Source organism: Dreissena polymorpha, chromosome 7 (genome assembly GCF_020536995.1).
Source record: "Dreissena polymorpha isolate Duluth1 chromosome 7, UMN_Dpol_1.0, whole genome shotgun sequence".
In the NCBI taxonomy this organism is placed as follows: Eukaryota; Metazoa; Mollusca; class Bivalvia; order Myida; family Dreissenidae; genus Dreissena; species Dreissena polymorpha.
In genome coordinates this window covers 46968606-46989210 of record NC_068361.1, presented here as the reverse complement: position 1 = coordinate 46989210, position 20605 = coordinate 46968606, and the positions used below count along the sequence as shown (strand labels likewise).

Here is a 20605-nt window from a genome sequence, read left to right as displayed (position 1 = left end):
ATTGTTACGTTTCTGTTTTTCCTTCTTTGCATTTTCTTTTTCTTCCTTGCGTCGTTCTCTCTCTTCTTTCTTCTTTTTCATTTCTTCTTTCTTTTGTGCTTGTTGTAAGATTCGTTCCATTTTTTTACGTTCTCGATCAGAAGCTCGTTTTTGTTTCTCTTCTTCCTGCATTTTCTTCATTCTTTCTTTTTCTTCAAGTTCCTTCAAAACATCTTCATTTGTAAGAACTTTTGCCTTTTGAGTTTTTTTTTTCTTGTTTTCCAGTCGATGGAACGATCAAAATATCTACAAGTTCCGGTGATATGAGACCCGCTTTCACTAAAGGGTGTTGCATAGCATTGTTATCTTTATTTGCATGAGCAGGAGGGTTTGTGTCCGTTTCAGGCACAGATTCTAATGGCAAGCTAACAGATGAAGTTGACGGCACCTGTTTACAGTGTGAGGCCATGTCTAATTTCAGGGCTTTCCACTTTTGGAAGACGTTATCGCGGTCTAAATCAATTTCGAAGTTCAGACACTCTTCATATTTACGCTTCTTCCTCGGTGTCAACGAACTTTCTACCGCTTTCAGAGCTAACACTGCCGTGCAGTTATCGTTATCTGACTCGTAACTTGCGACTTGATTTTCAGTGTTCGTTGTCTGCGTTGTATCTAACGTCAGTATCCCGTCGTCCCCTACAAGGAAATTCAGCTCCCCGAACACTTCTGAAGAGGATAATGCCGGCAAAGATTCATTCGATAGATTCAATGCTGACGTATTTGCCGAAATATCTACATTGTTTGACGATTCAGACCCGCATGCATCATCTATCTGACTAAAACATGTCTGAGTCAAATCAATGTTTTCTGCGCTGACATCATCACATGAACGAAGAAGAAGATTCTTGTCAATCGCATTCGGGTTGTAAGGATGAATCCCGCATTTGCGAAAACCTTCGATAATCGCGCTCATTGTGAACGTTTTTTCAAAGATAATCTTGAAAACACCACTTACAGCTTTCTTCGAAACCCAAAGATCAGACTTCACAAGCTTCGCCTACAAGTAAAGCATTTACAGAATTACACATGCGGATATGAAGTGTTAAATATTTGCTTGAGTTGGCAGTGTTTACGTAATTTCAAACAAAGCGCCATGAGTATTAAATTAATTAGATGTAAGTAAATAATGTATGCATAGCGAAGCAATACCTGTGACATGACTTTTGCCGTTTCTATCTTCATTTTTCTGTACACAGCCACGTCTAAAGGTTGGAGAATGTGTGTTGTTTTTGGCGGCAGACTGAGTAAGATGACATCGTTAGCAATTGCTGACTTAAGCAGTGGGACGCTAACGTGAGATGATGCGCCGTCTTGAATGAGTAGAACTGGCCTTTCTGGTACGCAATGCTTAAGGAAACATTTCTCAAACCATTCAAAATACATATGTTGATTCATGAATCCAGAATCAGACGCAGAATATAGAGCGTTGATAGGTCCATTTTTGTGGTATGGACCTCCCGGCAAACTCCCCGAAAAAATGACCATGGGTGGTATTGCACTGCCAGCTGCGTTTACACAACAGTGGACGGAAATATGCTCACTAGTTGCAACAGCGAGAGAGTGTGCGTGTTTCTGGCGGATGGGAACCACAACCTTCTGGGTTGACTTATTGAGATACAATGCCGCTTCATCACAGTTATATATTCTTTGGGGCTGATCAAATAGATTGTTTTCATCTAGTGTGGCCTTGTGAAGATCGAAGTACCCTTTGATGACATGTGTGCTACCCATAACAGCCCTTCCCCTGTCTAACGCATCAGTGCGCCTGAGACCAAATTCGGGATGCCGCTTTTTGAATCCTCGCCACCACTTCCTCGACGGACCATCTTTTTCAAAAGTATCAGCATGACCACGTTCTTTTGCAATTGAAAATGCAAAGCCTTTGATATCGCTGATTGTCAATGGAAAACCGCGTTTTGCCATGTAATCGATATAATTACAAAGCGACGTCTCGTCTTCTGCAGAGAGGTAGGTTGAGGCCCCCATTTTTGCGACCAGTTTCACCCTCCCTGACAGCCTGTCAGCTAATGTCATTCTGGGGACACTATATGTTTTAGCCGCTGCAGAAATCGAAAGTTTGCCGGCTTGGACGCACTTAAAAGCTTCATCCATATTGTGCTGTGACCATTTCCGCAATTTGCGTTTTTTTCGATCTGTTTCCATATTTCTGAAACGTGTTAGAAACAAATGAAGTAACGTTTATGTTATTGTCTATGACTTAATCACTAAAACAGTTAATGTTGTTTTTATGTATGGGTGTGCTTTTAAGTCGTCATGTGTGCCATAAAGTCGTCAATGAAATTTACGCGTATATCCATATATTAATTTCAGTTTCAGGTCAAAGGGAGATAACCAATTAAGTTTTTCAATGCCTCGTGTTCCTGGTCACGTGTTCATAACACTCAGAAGGCTTATTACTAACTTCAAGGACGTTGTCGCCTTTGACACGATAAATCGTACACTGCTTACGCCCGCTATGACATTTGTAACGCTCCACTGAGCATGGGATTTGCGCTTATTTGCTATAATATATTTGTTATTTTTAAAGATGAATTTAAATTCTGAAATAAGTAAATATATTTACCTTTCAAATTTCAAGCGCCCAACACTCTTCAATGTCAAATTGAAAAAGGAAATGACGTATACATAAACATGCCGACTTAAGGATCCTGACGACAATAGGGCCGCGTACGTTACTGTTAAAAAAAAGCCACCACGTCCATATTGTTGTCCCAAAATGTTTCGTCACCGAAATGACGTCACACAAGTACGTCATAAATTGCGTAATCAAGTGATGAAAATAAAATACGGAAAGCTGATTCTGTAATATATTTTCAAAGAAATAATTGACGACTGAGAAAATTGATGGGATAAATTGATTACTAGGTCGGTGCCGAATAAAGCGAAGTTCATTTTGCTCTGCCCGTAAATCTGAACCACTCAACATATTAATGGTTGTTCATTGCTGAAATTAAATTCAATTATTGAATATTAAAATTGTTCATGGTTCATATAAATTGTTCATGTTTGAATAGTTTATTCGGTATAATAAAATAAATATTACATGTCTGACAGGGTGACAGTAAATTTGTCAACTTTCGGAAAAATACTGTCAACCTTGGCTTCGCCTCGGTTGACAGTATTTCCTCAAGTTGACAAATTTACTGTCACCCTGTCAGCCATGTAATATTTATATAATATAAATTATCTACAAAACTACGGTGGCACTACGGTGACATCTGTTGTCCAAATATTAAAAAAGACAGGAAAACAGAAATTGTGTTTTCCGCCCCAAAAAATAAAAAGACAGGAAAACAAAAATGGTGTTTTCTGCTACAAAAACAAATAAAAAAGACGGGAAAACAGAAATTGTGTTTTCCGCTTCAAAAAAAGAAACGACTGGAAAACAGCAATTGTGTTTTCCGTTCCAAAACAACACAAAAGACAGGAAAACAGAAATTGTTTTTCTGCTCCAAAAATAAAAAAGACAGGAGAACAGAAATTGTGTTTTCCTGTCTTTTTTTTGGAGCGGAAAACACAATCGCTATCTTGTTCCCTCAAAATAATTAGCCAATGAAAACGTCCTTAAGGCAAGGCTCTGATATAACATATCATACTACTATTAGTACTACTATTACTACTACTACTACTGATGCTGTAGCTGTTGCTGCTGCTGCTACTACTACTACTACTACTACTACTACTACTACTACTACTACTACTACTACTACTACTACAACTACTACTACTACTACTACTACTACAACTACTACTACTACTTCTACTACTACTACTACTTCTACTAGTACCACTACTACTACTACTACTACTACTACTACTACTACTACTACTACTACTACTACTACTACTACTTCTACTACTACTACTACTACTACTACTACTACTACTACTTCTACTGCTACTACTACTACTACGACTACTACTACTACAACTACTTCTACTACTACTACTACTACTACTACTACTACTACTACTACTACTACTACTACTACTACTACTACTACTACTACTACTACTACTACTACTACTACCACTACTACTACTACTACTACTACGACTACTACTACTACAACTACTACTACTACTACTACCACTACTACCACTACTACTACTACTATCACTTCGTCGACGACCGACGGACCACCGAGGGACGACCAACGGACGACCAATGGTTGGACGAGGGACGACCGATAGACGACCGACGGACGACGACGGATGGACGAGGGACGACCGATCGGCGACTGTCGGAAGACCGATATTTGGACGAGGTACGACAGAGGGACGACCGAGGGCCGACCAACACACGGCGACTAATGGACGAGGGACGACCGATGGACGACCGATGGTTGGACGAGGGACAACCGATGGTTGGACGAGGGACGACCTATGGTTGGACGAGCGACGACCGACGGACGACCAATGGTTGGACGAGGGGCGACAGATGGACGACCGACGGAGGGAGGACCGACAGACGACCGACGGACGCCGCCGGATCGACGACCGACGGTCTACCGCCGGACCACGACCGAAGGACGGACGATGGACGACCGATGTACGACCGACCAACGACCGACCGACGACCGGACGACGAGAGACGGACAACGACGACGACTACGACTACTTCGACGACTACTTCTACTTCTACTACTACTACTACTACTACTACTACTACTACTACTACTACTACTACTACTACTACAACTACTACTACTACTAGCAACAACAGCAGTAGCAGTAGCAGTAGCAGTAGTAGTAGGTGGAGGAGGAGGAGGATCAGTAACAGCAGTAGCGATAGTAGTAGTAGTAGTAGTAGTAGTAGTAGTAGTAGTAGTAGTAGTAGTAGTAGTAGTAGTAGTAGTAGTAGTAGTAGTAGTAGTAGCAGCAGCAGCACAGCAACAGCATCAGTAGTAGTAGTAGTAATAGTACGTACATCTTTTTTAGTATTTGCTTATCTAACAGTTAAAGATAAAACACTATACTTGACAGTGGCGGAGCATCCTCAAACGTTAGAAGACATATTATGTGCAACTATTAATAATGCCGTATCGTTCCTTTTTAGCTCCACTGGCCAGAGGCCAGCGGGGCTTATGTCATGGTCCTGTGTCCGTCGTGCGTGCGTACGTGCGTCCGTGCGTGCGCGCGTTAACTTTTTCTTTAAACATCTTCTTCTCCTAAACTACAAGTCAAATTCTGATAAAACTTCTCACAAATGTTCCTGGGATGAACCTCTTTCAAATTTGTTCAAATTATGCCCCTGGGGTCAAATTTGACCCCGCCCCGCGGTCAATAAAGCCTATTTTGTGCACACTTTAAAATCTTCTTGTCTATAACCATTGGGCATAGTGCTACCACATTCGGTATGTAGTGACATCTAATAGTTCTCTACTTAGTTTGTTCAAATTATGCCCATGGGTTCAATTTGACCCTGCCCCGGGGGTCACAAAAATGAACATACGCTTAAATTTGGCCTATTTTGTGCACACTTTAAAATCTACTTGTCCATAACCGTATGGCCTATTTCTACCAAATTTGGTATGTATTAAAATCTTAAAGTTCGCTACCAAGTTTTTTCAAATTATGCCTTGCCCCTGGGGTCACAAAAATGAACATATGCTTAAATAAGGCCTACTTTGTGCAAACTTAAAAAATCTTCTTGTTCATAATTATCGAGCCTAGGGCTACTAAATTTGGTATGTAGTGACATCTACTAGTCCTCTACCAAATTTTATTCAAATTATTCCCCTGGGCTCAAATTTGACCCTGCCCCGAGTGTCACAAAACTGAACATATGCTTATATAAAGCCTCTTTTGTGCAAACTTTAAAAATCTTCCTGTCCATAACCATTGGGCCTAGGGCTACCAAATTTGGTATGAAGTGGCATCTTATAGTGCTCTACCAAGTTTGTTCAAATTAAGCCTCTGGGGCCAAATTTATCCCTTGAAGGCTCCCATTAAAAAGTTATTTAAGAAAATTTGATTCAAAAAAAAAATACGGCCACAGGAAGTCGTTGAAAACAAACTCTTCAGAAGGAGTTATGGTCTATTGGAAGGTCGAGAACGGCATTTGGTTCTTAATCATCCCATATCTACAAAGAAATCAAATTTATAAGCTTTTTTTGCCGTTAATATGATAACCCATCTGTTCAAAAGCACGATCGAAAACATTTCTGCATATGCGCGGACCAGTCTAAGACGTTGTTTACATAATTAGTTCCAAGGTCACAACAACAACAACAACAAACCTACATGCATGCATGGGAATCAAGTCTTTTAACGTCCGTTTGTAGACATTACTTTTTGAAGCACGGGAGATGTTTATCAATAAAAAATCTATCAATACATGTAAGCAGATGCACAACTATTTATTTTATTTTTTGGAAAACATTGTTTATACAGACCATCGAAAATTGGGTCACGAAGCTTTGGGAAAAAATGTCGATTTTGTTGTTTTCTTCTGATTTGATCTTCAGCATCTAAAAATATGTGAAATAGAAATAACGACAATATCTTTTGGAGCGATAAATGTACCTACGTTATAAGCAAAGGACCTGTGCGACAATTCCCGGGCTTTTTGTCTGTTTAGTCAACACCGTAGTAACGTTTTCCATATATATAAATGCTCACCCTTCCAACTTTAAGCGCCCAGTGGGAAGAGGGATAGAAAGAGAAAGTCACATGCTTGAGTACATTTCAACCCATGCGCATGGCACGCCTTTTTTCGCATAAAAAACAGTGGAGCGATACAGGGCCATCATGGCCCTCTTGTTTCATATCTGTAACAATCGCGTTAATTAAAACAACACTGGCTTATTTTCTGCGATTGGCTGATCAAATGGGAAACATCTTCTCTTTATACTACCTCAGGTAGTTTTGCAACCAATTGAATAGTAATTTAATAAGCCATCTTTCCTTGTGGGTATATATATTTGCCTTTTCTAAACCTTCTTTCCGTTCAATCTTTCGCCAGCCTTTCGCGCGTGACTCGAAAAGTATAAGAGATACAATTACATTACATTTTATCAGCAAGGCACCATTGAATTATATTACACCTCAGAGATATTGGCCCGCTTTCAGTCTGCAAAATGCGATAGAGAAACCTAAGAGTATATGGACCGGTCACTATTTTTTGTATATGGCACGTTCGAGGTTACACAGCACTAAATTTGCACTGTGTTGAAGCGTTTTATTGAACAGCATTGACACTATTTCAGCTTTAACAAGAGTAAAAAAAAACAAGTTAATATAGAATAAACGACACGCCTACCTCAATGCCAACGTTAATCCAATGTTTATAACAATAAAGTCGAAACGATATTCACTTCCATTTTCTATTCTCCCGTCCCTTTATCAAAACTTATTTTAAATCACACTATTTTATTGTATTCCTATCGAAGTTTACATTATGTATGATAAACACACAATCCGAAATACGTTTTGCATTCGTTCGATGCCTTAAACCAGGCTATAGATAACAAGCGTATTTGCGTTATAACGCAATTAAAATAACCAAAAACGTAATAAAATTCAAAATAAAGCGTACACAAACGCAAATACACATTTAATAACGTAATTCCCGTAAAAAAAAACCTTGCGTCACGAAACGCAATTCTTACGAACACTGGGAGTATTTTTAGACTGGTTATTTTCCGTAAAAAATGTACCGGATATTTTCAATGCCGTCCTATGAAGAAAAGAAGGCAGTCTTTCCAGCGGTTACCAATCTTTGGGGTATAATTGTAATTATTCGTAGACCTGTCCGATTTCTACTTTCATTTTCAATGTATTCAACTCAAAATGACCCGAAAACGGGGTGCATCGCTTTAAACAGTCATTACTTCATCAATTGTGCAGCGATTTTCATGAACTTGGTCTTATTTAACGCAAAAATGAATGAACTTTCAGTAATTCAGTAATTGTTTGTTCTTATGTACATGTACCTTTTTAAATATCTTTTGTATCAATAATATAGTCCCTTTAGTAGATTTTTATTATATTATATATGTCATTCCCTAAATAACCCAATTGAGTTAAACAACGGGAGTGAAAACCCCAATTAAGCTCAAAAGTAGAGTTTACAAAAACCCTATTGTTGTCAAAAACAGGGGTTGATTACCCAATATACCCCAAAAGTTATCTATAGCCATGCTTAAACAAATAACTAACTGTTAAAAAAAAACACTACGTCCGACATGTCCTTAACATCCAGAGAAATTAGCTCCAACTGGAAGGTTTCGTCAGAGAAACTACGTCACACGATATACGTCATCGTTTGCGCATTCAGTTGCATGAAAAATAAAAGTCCGGAAAGCCGGTACAACACTGTACAATGATCCAGGGGACACTCTTCGGTTTAATATAAGAAATAGTAAACTCCACTTCGGTCCCAATGGCATTATAGTGACCAGCCAGGCAGCCAAAAACTGTATATATACGGTTTGTGGCTGCCTGGCTGGTCACTATAATGCCACAGGGACCTCAGTGGGTCTTACTATTTCTTAAAGAGTAGTTTGATGCAGTTTCCTTAACATCAGTTATATTACGTTACGTTTTGATCGACACACTGTAAACTCAATTATATATTTATAATTTTAGTCAGAAGGACACGCCCGTCAATTCAGTATAAATTCTATATTATAAAATATAAAATGAGTAAATTTAATTTACATTTGCTTTACAATCAGCTATAGTCATTATATGCCTCATCTTCTTGTCATGATGGATATTATTTTCTTAATTATTATATGCACCGAATGGTATGTTAAAAGCCTAAATTGTTTGTGGCTGCCTGGCTGGTCACTATAATGCCATAGGGACCTCAGTGAGGTTTACTATTTCTTAAAGAGTATTTTGATGCAGTTTCTTTAACATCAGTTATATTACGTTACGTTTTGATCGACACACTCTAAATTCAATTATATATTTATAATTTAAGTCAGAAGGACACGCCCGTCAATGCAGTATAAATTCTATATTATTAAATCTAAAATAAGTCAATTTAATTTACATTTGGTTTACAATCAGTTATAGTTATTGTATGCCTTATCTTCTTGTCATGACGGAGATTATTTTCTTAATTATTATATGCATATAATGGTATGTTAAAATCCTAAATTGGGACGTTTAGCGTGGGATTTGGGACAAGGCCGTTCCAAAACAACGACGATCCGGATGTATTTTTAACAGTAGAACTGGAATTGACACATTGAACCTAGACTTTGGGATTGGTTCTTGGGAAGGAGACTATGGTGCACCATCTGTATCTCTTGAATCGGGTTATTTAAACGTCAATCATTTTACTAACACAATAATGATTGCTTCTTATGATATAAGGCTTACATTTGAGCTTGCAGTAATCAAACTTGGACTTAGGGGCATAGCTGATACGCATCGATTCATATTATTTGTTTTCCTTTGATTGGCATTGTCATGATTCGGACAAAAATAGTAAGACATTATTTAATGGAGTTGATTTACTATAACTATGGTGACCTTTTTCTTATACAAAACCCCGCGTCATTCATATGGTTCTCATTTCTGCCATGTTATTCGAAAAGTCGTTCATGTTTGGTAAATGCATTTGCGGGACAAGTGGTAAGTAGTGATTGTATGAATATATATTTTTTTTCTCCATCAAGTGTGACCATGTGAACCTTAATCCTATATATATGCGCGACACTTTATCTTATAATGCCTGAGAATTCTGACAGGCCATAATTATTAAAATCCAAGAATTCGGACAAATTTACTCCGTCGCAAAACGTTCATGTACCGTCTGCTCACAACGGAATTCATGTGTGTGCTGATCATAGAATTAGCTTTCGTTGTCAATTGTTGCACATGTACATAACATAAGAATAAAATTGAACATTTGTTTCATACACAGTCGACACAAAAGGTTTCTTTTTTAAATCATATTTGGAATTGTGGTTGGGGCAGTGTCGGTCACAGCTATGATTGCTTGTACGGTCTACAAGTGTAATAATCGCGACACAAGTAAGCATTATTGTAATTATCTGACGTATTTGCTAAAACTTGTTTTCAATAAATTAAGTTTCAGTTCATTGTAAATATTGACAATATTTATTTAAGCACTTAGATTTTGTTTCATTTTATTATAAATGTTAACAATAATTATTTGAAAACTTATACGTATTGAGACACATCCAGCGCTTGGTGTCAGTGAATTAAACCCTGAGAACGCCCCAAAATATCTATCAAACCCGTTACCGGGACCTGCCGATCGCGAGTAAGACACGACGCAACTCTGAAAATAGTGTTAGATAGTATTGATATATCATGAATAATGTATCAAATTTTATACTTATAAAAATATTACAATAAAAAAAGTATTCTTCATGAAAAAGATGAAGACATACCTCCGCCCAAGTTCACAACTTGTCCTCCCGTTGAAATACAAGATAAGAAGGTATATTATGCGCCGAAAGGACAAAATGCAGCAACAGTGGTTTGGACTGAGCCTCCAAGCACAGGGACAGAGGTCACAAGGTTAAGAATATGTCTTGTTTGACGGTTTAAAATATTTATGACATAATTCGTTTTTATACAAAAAGACTTACAAATGAAACTTCCTAATATGAATGTGTATGTTATAGGCTAATAACAACCCAATTTCCCAACTATTCCGAATATCAAACAAATGTGTTGTTTTGTTTAAATAAGAACATATTTAAATGATGTTAACAATAAACGTCAATTTAATACACATAATCAAATATGTAACAGTACACATATCATATTATTGCTCTGAGGTTACGAGTATAAATATAAAAATGTGCTCGTAATATAGTATTCAGAAAGAATCTATATAGAATATATAGAATATATAGAAAGAACAAATACAATAATTTTGAAATGCGAGTGTGAAATATTGGTTTAATACGTTCTTGTTTTTGTTGTTAATCTTAAGTACGTAAGAAGAACTTAAATGTTTCAGTTCATTTAGTTGCTGCGGTAACAAGACTAGCGGAGAATCTTTCCATAGGTCATCAACTGGAACCGAACACCATATAACGTACACAGTAAAAGACAAACACGGGCAAGCAGCCTCCTGCCAATTTAGCTTCATCGTTTTCTGTAAGTACACAACGCACTCTATCTTATGTGTAAAACGATTTGTGATTAAACATGAGTTTTACATGTTAAGATCTGACTTTGTCTTTGTCTCAATAGATTTGGCCTGTGAAGAACCATCTCCATCGCCGACACGCATAAAGCAAGGATGCACACATGGTCTCCTCTATGGAAGCGAGTGTATCTTTGGTTGCATTGATTGATACAGCGTCACCAATGGATCCTCAAACAGTTCCATGTTCGAGAAAGTATCCGAGAATACTGTTAACTGGTCAAAGCTACCGGAATGCGAAAGTATTGTCTTATATATTTATTATTATTATTATATATATTTATATGTAAATAATAAATATATACATAATTTATTTATCTATTATTTATTTATATTTATAGTTATCTATAATTTTATATATTTGTATATATATATATATATATATATATATATATATATATATATATATATATATATATATATATATATATATATAGTTATAGTTATATAGTTATATAGTTATATAGTTATATAGTTATATATATATATATATAGTTATATAGTTATATAGTTATATGTTTCTTAACGTGCAGAGAAACGAAACACTGCTCCGGTAGCACCCGCAAATGGAACAGTATCGTGTAGAAGTCCCAAATACGATTTCGACACTGAATGCACATTTTCCTGCAATAAAAATACCGCGTCTTTGGTCCTTCAACAGTGTACTGTCAGTCCGATAGTCGTTGGTCGACGGCGGGCGTCAAATGCACAGGTACTCAAGGACCCTCTTCAAATACCCACGTTTATCCTTGACAATACAGAATAAGACAAATATTACAATCAAGGCCTCCTTTCATAATTTTATCCGGACGGTATACATCTCACCAGTTGATTATTGGAGTGGTTTGACACGTCATCAATGTCGTCCTGTTTAGTAAAGCTACATAAAGTGTATTAAATAAGCATGATTAAAGAAAAGGGGCAATAACAATAAATAATAAATATGATAATGTTGAAATAGGTAATCGCAATAAACTAGTTGTCTTCTTGTCAAATATGTTGCTAGCGTGTATGTATATAATTATTGAATTCATAATGAGTCATAAATTAAATGGCGGTAATTAAATGATAAAATAAGTAATTTCCAAAATACAAATAAACAAATGTGTCTTTTATTGCATATAGATGCTGAAGGTCCAACAATCAAGTGTTCAAGTCATACGTTTTACGCGGATAGAGGTACATTGACTGCGCGTGTGTTTTAGTCGGAGCCTTTCGTTGAAGACAATGTTGATAATGATCTGAATGCTAAGAAATTGTCAAACGTCAGTCAAGGTGATCTCCTGCCAGAAAGAACACACTTCATACCATATAGTGCTATCGACTCCGCCGGAAATACGTACCCGCTGCTCTCAGAATGTAACATAACGATTCAAGTAAAAAGTACACATGACGTGTCTTAAGGTCGATTTTATCGCACAAATATATACTATTTCATAGTTTTATCGACACATGTAAATACCATTAAATCAGTCAGTTTTGAAGCAACGTGGTAAATAATAACGCAGACCTATCATTTTTAATCTGCAGTTTTCGTTTAGGAAAAAAATCAATGTTGTACATTTTTTATTACTTTCACTATTGATATATATTTATAGTGATAACATGCGCATCTGGGCCTACTGATAGTTTGAATAATACGCGCTTCTTGCGTTACAACTGCTCTGATTCAGTCTACTCTAGCGGCGTGGAGTGTAACCTTTTCTGCGATCTTAACCTTGAGTTGAATGGAACAGACACGATCTCTTGCGAACGAAACGGAACATTCGGAGATGGCGTTTGGGAATGGGAAGGAGAGGTGGAGCCACATTGTAATGGTAAACAGAAGTGCTTTCTTTATTGTAAAAAATATTAACAGTATTTTATTAAAAATATTCATGCCCTTAATTATGCTCGACGAATAGACTTCGTTATTTCAGGGCAAACTCTATGTTAAAGCTAGATAGTAAAGAAAATGAGTATGAATCGCAATGAATCAAAACAGATTGCTAATTGTCGCCTTTTTCCTGTATCCGCATGAATTCAAAACTATTACACTGTAAAAATAAGTAAAATGTACGTGAATGACTAACAATAATACACAAGCGTATATTTTATTAAATCAACAACACAGATACCGACAAAAATACAAGCAGGATCGTACTCACGCTTATAGAAAATTAACACAATAAATTGCTTGGGAGAACCTTACCGATTACACATCAGGTTGGTCGGTCGTGAGGTGATTTTTAATAAAGTGTTTTTTTGGCGTTTTTTTTTTTCGTTTTACAATATTTGAATCAATTAAAAAATGTGTACAATTAATCTTTATGAAAAAACGCTTACATGTTTATTGTTCAGGCGGCAAATGACAAACGCACAATAACTCTGCAAACACTTGCGAACTTGCGCTGCACGTATTTGTTTCGCTCGTAATATGCAATATGAACAATCACAACGTTCTCAGTCAGACCAGCTCCTAGCATATTAACTAGATGCAATAAGAAAAATTTAAGTATACATGTATTAATTAAAATCGATCATTAATCTTGTCAGTAATATGTTCACAACATTTGGATTACATAACCAAAAAATCAAGCAAACTTTTAGTCAGTCGATCAACTGCAACTAAAATCGTCTAAATATTTTGGAACAATCAGCAAAGTTGGTTTGAAGATAGCGTAACTGTGCAGATATTTATAAATCAATTGAAATATGATGTTTCCGCGTGGGTGATTGTTTTGGTTTTTAAAATCGCGTTGGGCTGGGTCAAGTCGGTTGAGTCATCCAAGACACATTTTTAAAGGATGACGTAAGAAGAAAACTCGGTCAAGAATGATATTTTAGAAGAATTATCAAAATTGCACCTAGCTATGTTTCAGATCAGGCCTATTAACCCTTATGGTTTTAATGAAAACTGCGATTGTATTGATTTAAACGCAGTTAACGATCAACTCATTTAGTCTAGAACACTACAATAACCATCTACTTCAAGCAAGTTTGGAAGAGTTTAAAAAAAATGTCGAAGCAATATAAACAGGGCCATATTGATCACTTGTGAAGAAATCTTTTGAAATATTATAAAGCACGAACTGTATACTAGAAACCACATGAAAACTGAAAAAAAATCAGGAATGCAAACGCTTTGATGCTCGTTTCTACAAATTTGATGTCGATTCACACGTATATTCTACAAAAGAAAATGACCAAATGCATGAAAGGTTATTTATATAAGATCAACTTGCGTAATACGCTTAAACGATCCGTCTTAAAATTGAAAAAAATGCCTCATAAATATGTGTAGAGGATAGGTAAAACATCACGGTGATGAATGAATGTTGTAAAGGATAAATACATTCCTTGTTAGGGTTTTCGTAGAGATGTCGATGGTATCGTTAATCATTAGACCGTTGTTATCAATAACTGTATTTGGACATTCATGTATTATAAGACTTCATGTTAACATATATTGATAGTTTCTTATTTTCAGTTGTGGAATGTCCCCCGTTAAATCCACCAGCCCACGGCGCTATGACCTATGACAGCATGAATGCCAGGCCATTGCATGTTATGCTGTGTCAATCCGGGTATGACAGCCCGGTTGTGGGTGCTTTCTTCACAGGCAGACTCAGCTGTCAGGACAGTGGAACCTGGTATCCATTGGATGCATTCCCTAACTGTATCAGTATGTATGCACATTATACACAATGATCACTTATTTAAAAGCAGTCATGGTTACGCTGATTGTAAGTAGGAAAAATCATGATGAGATTGGTTTTATTAGATGTAGTATTAAAATGAAGGATCTACGTAATTGCACAGTTCAATCTTAAAGGTAAAATATTGGGAAATTAATCACGTTTTTCGCTGCATATCTATCTTGAGCATACAAAGACTATCATAATGATCTGGCTGAAACGCTTTAAGCATGATAGTTTGGATGCCGCGTGAAAGACATACGCATTGAGGTCCGAGATTAACGTCAAAACACAAGATCAAGTAAACTATTAGAAATTCACTATAGGTAAAGTTTTCGGAGCATAAGTAAGATCTGTATGTGGATGCAATTCAACTGATTATGAGTTTTACACGAGATATATGTCTATATATATTTACTATCCTAGATTGAAAATTTCAACATTAACAAATTTATGTCCTTCAAGCATAGCTGCATCAAAATTGCTTGTTCATTTCTAACTCAAATAAATAATCGCCTTAGATCTTTTTTCATTAAACTCCCACACCAAGAATGTGAGTTGACGATCTCTTTATGTTAACTGTTTTTTAACCTGAGGTCTGCGGATGAGCTTTTTGACCAACCTTTATAGGCAGTCGTTTTTCATATGTCAATTGAGATTTGTTCCAGAGTTAACGGTTACTGCTCGGATGTTACTCTACAATACTGAAATAAATCGTTCTGGTATCAGATGAACTTAAGACGACATCATTGTGTACACACCGGTTTTACTGACCTGTGTACTAACGCGAAAGGAATTGTGGGTAACACTTCTTTTACGAGTGACTAGTGAAGGCGAAAGTAGGTCAGGTAATCGTGCTTCAGATAATCTCTACCAGCCTTAATAGAGATTCAAAATCACATTTAAACATAATTAAATAACATTTCTTTAAACAACATTCCGTTCTAAACACACAATAAAAGACGATTTTTCTTTCCATATTAATATTCTCATTCCTACACAGAACTACTTTGGCGGAAGCATAATTCCCCAAACCAGGGGAATGTGATGCGGCTTAGTATAGAGGTGACAATATCGTAGTGACATCACCAACTATGTATAGAATGAAAATGACATGACATGGTAAGGAACTTTTTGGAAGCAATGAATCAATGTCGTGTTTAATTGCATTTATAATTTCATAGAACAAGGTGATGGTTATTTAGTACCAACAATATTTATTTAACCAACGTTATAAAACACTCTTTTTTCAAAGAATACGCATTATATTGAATAAATAAAAATGGCTGCCAAAAATATTAACTCATTGTTTTCCGTTATACATTTTGATAGATATATATTGATATATTTGTATCAGTGTCCTGTTAGATTTCACATATAATAAATCATGGGGAGAGCTGTTAGTTGTACAACACTGTTTATTCCACGTGTGTTATGTGAGACTTTTTGAAGGGGGAAATGATTGAATTTAATAAATAAAAATGGCAATCAAAGGTTTGCTTATTTTTACCGTAAAATATTTATATATATACAAATGCAAAACTTTCAACTCCAGTTGAGATATATTTTAGTACTTAGTCTTTTATTTATGAAAGGTGACACATTGATAAACAATGAGACACATTTTTTATGAAAAACAACAGCACAATCAAAGCTAAAAAGACCTGCGGTAATCGTATCGGAACGGTCAACGCAAATTGCATCATCGGGGAATATCATAGGTTTCAGGGCGCCACTTGGCCTAGATTTATTCACACAACATGTGTGGGTAAATTAAACAGAATTTTAATAGTATCTTGATAGATATATCTTGATAGTATAACAAGACTAACGAAACTGCACAAGACATAAATTGAAAATGGCGGACGTAAAAGACAGCAGCATAACACAATTGTAACAGTGTGAGACAACAAGAGTGCTAATTCCATTACACACTCTACAGACATCGCATAGCGCAGTCTCACAGTGACAATATCTGATTATCTTCTGAGTGGTTTGACACTTGTCTTCAAAGCTGCGAGAGAGTAATGCTTAAACACTTTCAATTGTTTGAACAGGCATTAAAAAAATTAACCATTCGAATGGAATTTAATGTGCAATGTACGGTCATCATGGCTCTTCTGTTTTATATTCCCGCAGAGTCGAGGTGGACAACCATGGTAGTACTGGTGGATTTAATCTACGAGGGAAACTGCAATTCAAATGCCACCCAAGATTTAATCAAACAAAAAGTTTTAAAGTGCCTCGGCAAAATTCAGGATGACATAGACATTTCCATATGCCCAGGTAGAGACTGCAAAGTTGACAATATTGTTGTTGTTTGCGGATCCACCAGGCGTCGTCGTTCGTCATCAATAACGTCTGGATCAAAGAAAGCGAAAGGCAGACTTCGTATGCTCGAGTTACCTTTAATTTATCTACACCATTTATTTTATCAAACGCGACTATAGAGGAGGCATCTGATGAACTGTTTCCATTACTAGAAGCAATCAGCAGACGAATTGCGGCAGACATCACAAACGGTAGTCTCGATATAGATGGCTTCTTTCTGGACAATGAAACATTCCAGACAAGCCCGAATGTAATATTTAAATGCCCAACAAACCTAAAACAAGATGGATATAAATGCATTAAGTGTTATTATAACGTAGTGTAATTAAATAACGATAAACGAATATTCCATTATTAACGAAATTGTTAGGGTCTTAAATTATAATTACTAATAACCATAATCATTTCAGATACTTGTACATATTTTCAAATCGTGAATATATGTCCACATAGACATAACGGGGATGAAGTAATATTACGTGTGAAAAGATGGTCATTTATGGTGCTACACTGTGTACGTAAGCGTGTGTAACATTTGAGAGCGTCTATCGCCGTACGAGAATATGAGATTTTGAAACGGTCGATCTATGTTTATTACACTTGTGAAGGAATGGATCGATTCAGCGTTTTTGGCGTCATCGGGAAGATTATTCCATTCCAGTGACGTTCGCGCTTGAATTTGTTAGAGATGTGACGAAAATCTTGATGAGTTATTCCAACGCGACCCAACTGTTGCGAGAACAAGGGCTTGCAAGTAGTTTGGAACATTATTTGATATCATTTTATAGATTAATATTAGTTTATGTTTGCGTCTTCATTGACTTAGAGTTTCCCATCCTAATTCATCATACAGATCTTCTTATGAGACAAGACGCGTGCATCCAGCTGTTATTCGCGCGGCTTCAGTTTGGATTTTTTTCTAGTTCATCTTTTCGTATTGCATACCATTGTCAAATACAGCGTCTGAGTACTCAATGAATGGTCTAATAATCGAAACATATATTTGCTCGAGAGTTTTACTATCAATAATATGTTTTAATCCACGCATTATATGAACTCGTGCCCATGCCTTTTCTTTTATGAAGGATATGCCATATACAGTCATTGGACATAAAAACACATATATGTTTATGGACATCAACGCCAGGAATATTAAAGTTCTGCATAGTCGATGGTGGATGATTTGGTTTATTTATTTTGCGAGAAAAATTACTTGATTCGGATTTTGAAGGATTGAAACAAACCATCCATTCTTTAGCCCAGCTAGAAATTGTATAAATATATGACTGCAATACGGCTGCAGTTTCATTTGGCGAGTGAAAGACATTAAAAGACTGGTATCAAGAAAACTAAGTGGTCCTAAAATAGAGCCTTTATGGACTCCGGCGAAAATTTCGATAGGGGTTTACCCGGATGATAAGTTTTCTGTTTGTTTACAATCAGAAAGATAATTAGACAAAAAATATAATATATTTTCTCGAATGCCTGCTTGCTGTAGTTTGCATAAAAGACCTTTACTTTATCAAAAGCTTTACTGTTATCAAAGAATACAACTCTGACCTCAAGGCCATTGTCTAGTGCTTTGCAGAATGTGTTGTAAATATATGACAGTGGAGTCACCAGGCAAGAAACCATATTGAGTGGGTAAAAAAATAGTTTGCACGAAGAAAATAAAAAATGTGTTTATGCAATATCCTTTCAAAGTCTTTCTCATTTGACGCTAAGGATGGATAACCTTTTTTGTAATCTGCGCACACATTTGCAAGTGTCCAACAAGAAGTCATTTTGCATGTATTTAAACAAGAGTTAAACACATCACACAAGGGAAAGCTTAATTAATGCATTGCCTCTTTTAGGATTTGAGTATCTATTCCATCAGGACCGGATGCATTTCCTACCTTGAGACATTTAATTGAGTCTATTATTTCCTCCTGTTATATGTATACACTGAATACTATTCTCGTGTGTATGTTGCATAGATGGAATATCGTGATGTATTTTATCAATTAAACAGGGCTTGCAAAAAACTTGTTGAGCATATCCGCTTTACTTGTGCCATCCATTGGTTTGTTCATCGTAAAGAGGTGGTATTGTGTTAGTTGTGTTAGTAGGAACAACTGTTCGCATTGTCTTCCACCAGTCTTTAGCGGAAAGGTCTGATGACTTTAGTTTTTTGAGAAATATTGTTAAAGTATTAGATTTTCGAGTAACGTAAGAGTAATACAACCTCATTCTTTAGATGACGGACATTTGACCAGTGAACATCACTCTTTTGTTTTGCTTTTCGGTAAAGGCGCTTCCGTTGTAGATTTTTTTCTTTATGTTATTGTGCATCCATGAAAGATCACGCAAACGGATACAATTATTTTTGTTCGCAATACGTGTGCAATGTACAGTATTGTTTAAGTAAAATTGTCTGCGTACGTATCAACATTTTCGCATTAAAATAGATTCCAATAAGTATCCGACATCATTATCATAGTTTCGAATAATCCACAATGTCGTAGCGCCAGATATGTCGATGAAATATTTTGTATTTGGGTTTTGTAAATTTTAATGTTAGAAAAACAGGGCAGTGGTATCGAACGGTTTGGTCTAAAAAGTGTTCGCATGTTCCAGAAAGTAGAACAGTATTCCAATTACTTTGAAAGATAAGATCAATAATGGAAGATGATTGTTCAGAATAATGTGTTGGTTCGTTAATGAGTTGCGTTAACTCATATTCTTGACATAAATCATTAATTTTTCGTGCCGAAGGTTCAGCTAGGACATTTTTGTCAAAATCACCGGTTTTAATAGTATTATATATTCTCGTGTCTCTGGCTAGCCCTATTGAATCTTCAATTGAAGGCATATATGATCTATCCGCACTTGGATTTGGATTTAAGTTTTTCCTTCAAAAAATAAATCCATTCTGTTTGGCGTGTTTTTTAAACCGCCTGGTCTATACAACACGCCAAACAGAATGGATTTATTTTTTTTGAAGGAAAAACTTCAATCCAAATACGTTCAACATTATCCAGTTCAAGATCTTGTCTGCGTCTGAAAGCGATACTTTTTTTACATATAAAGCAACGCCACCGTGTGAATCGAATGCTCGATCCTTGCGAATTGATTGGTGGAAACCGTTAAAGAGGATATCAGCAGATAAAATGGAACTGTATAACCATGTTTCAGTAAAACCAATTATTTCGAATTTTCGTAGACCTGTGTAAAGAACATCATCTTTTTGCATCAGACTTTGAATAATGTAATGGGCAAAACGGATATGGTTTGTTGCTGGCGAATTGAGAAAAGAAGAATTGCTTGCATCTGTGAAATAAGATATATCAGACAAAGTTGGCCCAGGGTTAGGATGAATATCACCTGATCGCAATAAGAATATAGAGATCCA

The 20605-nt window shown here is 36.3% G+C and overlaps 1 protein-coding gene across 1 annotated transcript; it reads right to left on the bottom strand.

Annotated features, from left to right (window-relative positions):
- Positions 1-214: 214 nt before the first annotated feature.
- LOC127839684 (uncharacterized) lies at positions 215-2669 on the bottom strand. Its single transcript, XM_052368068.1, has 3 exons — positions 2624-2669; positions 1189-2206; positions 215-1036 (listed from the first exon to the last, which is right to left on the bottom strand). The coding sequence occupies exons 2-3, from the start codon at positions 2200-2202 to the stop codon at positions 215-217; spliced, it is 1836 nt and encodes a 611-aa protein (XP_052224028.1). The 5' UTR covers positions 2203-2206; positions 2624-2669.
- Between the last annotated feature and the right edge of the window lie 17936 nt (positions 2670-20605).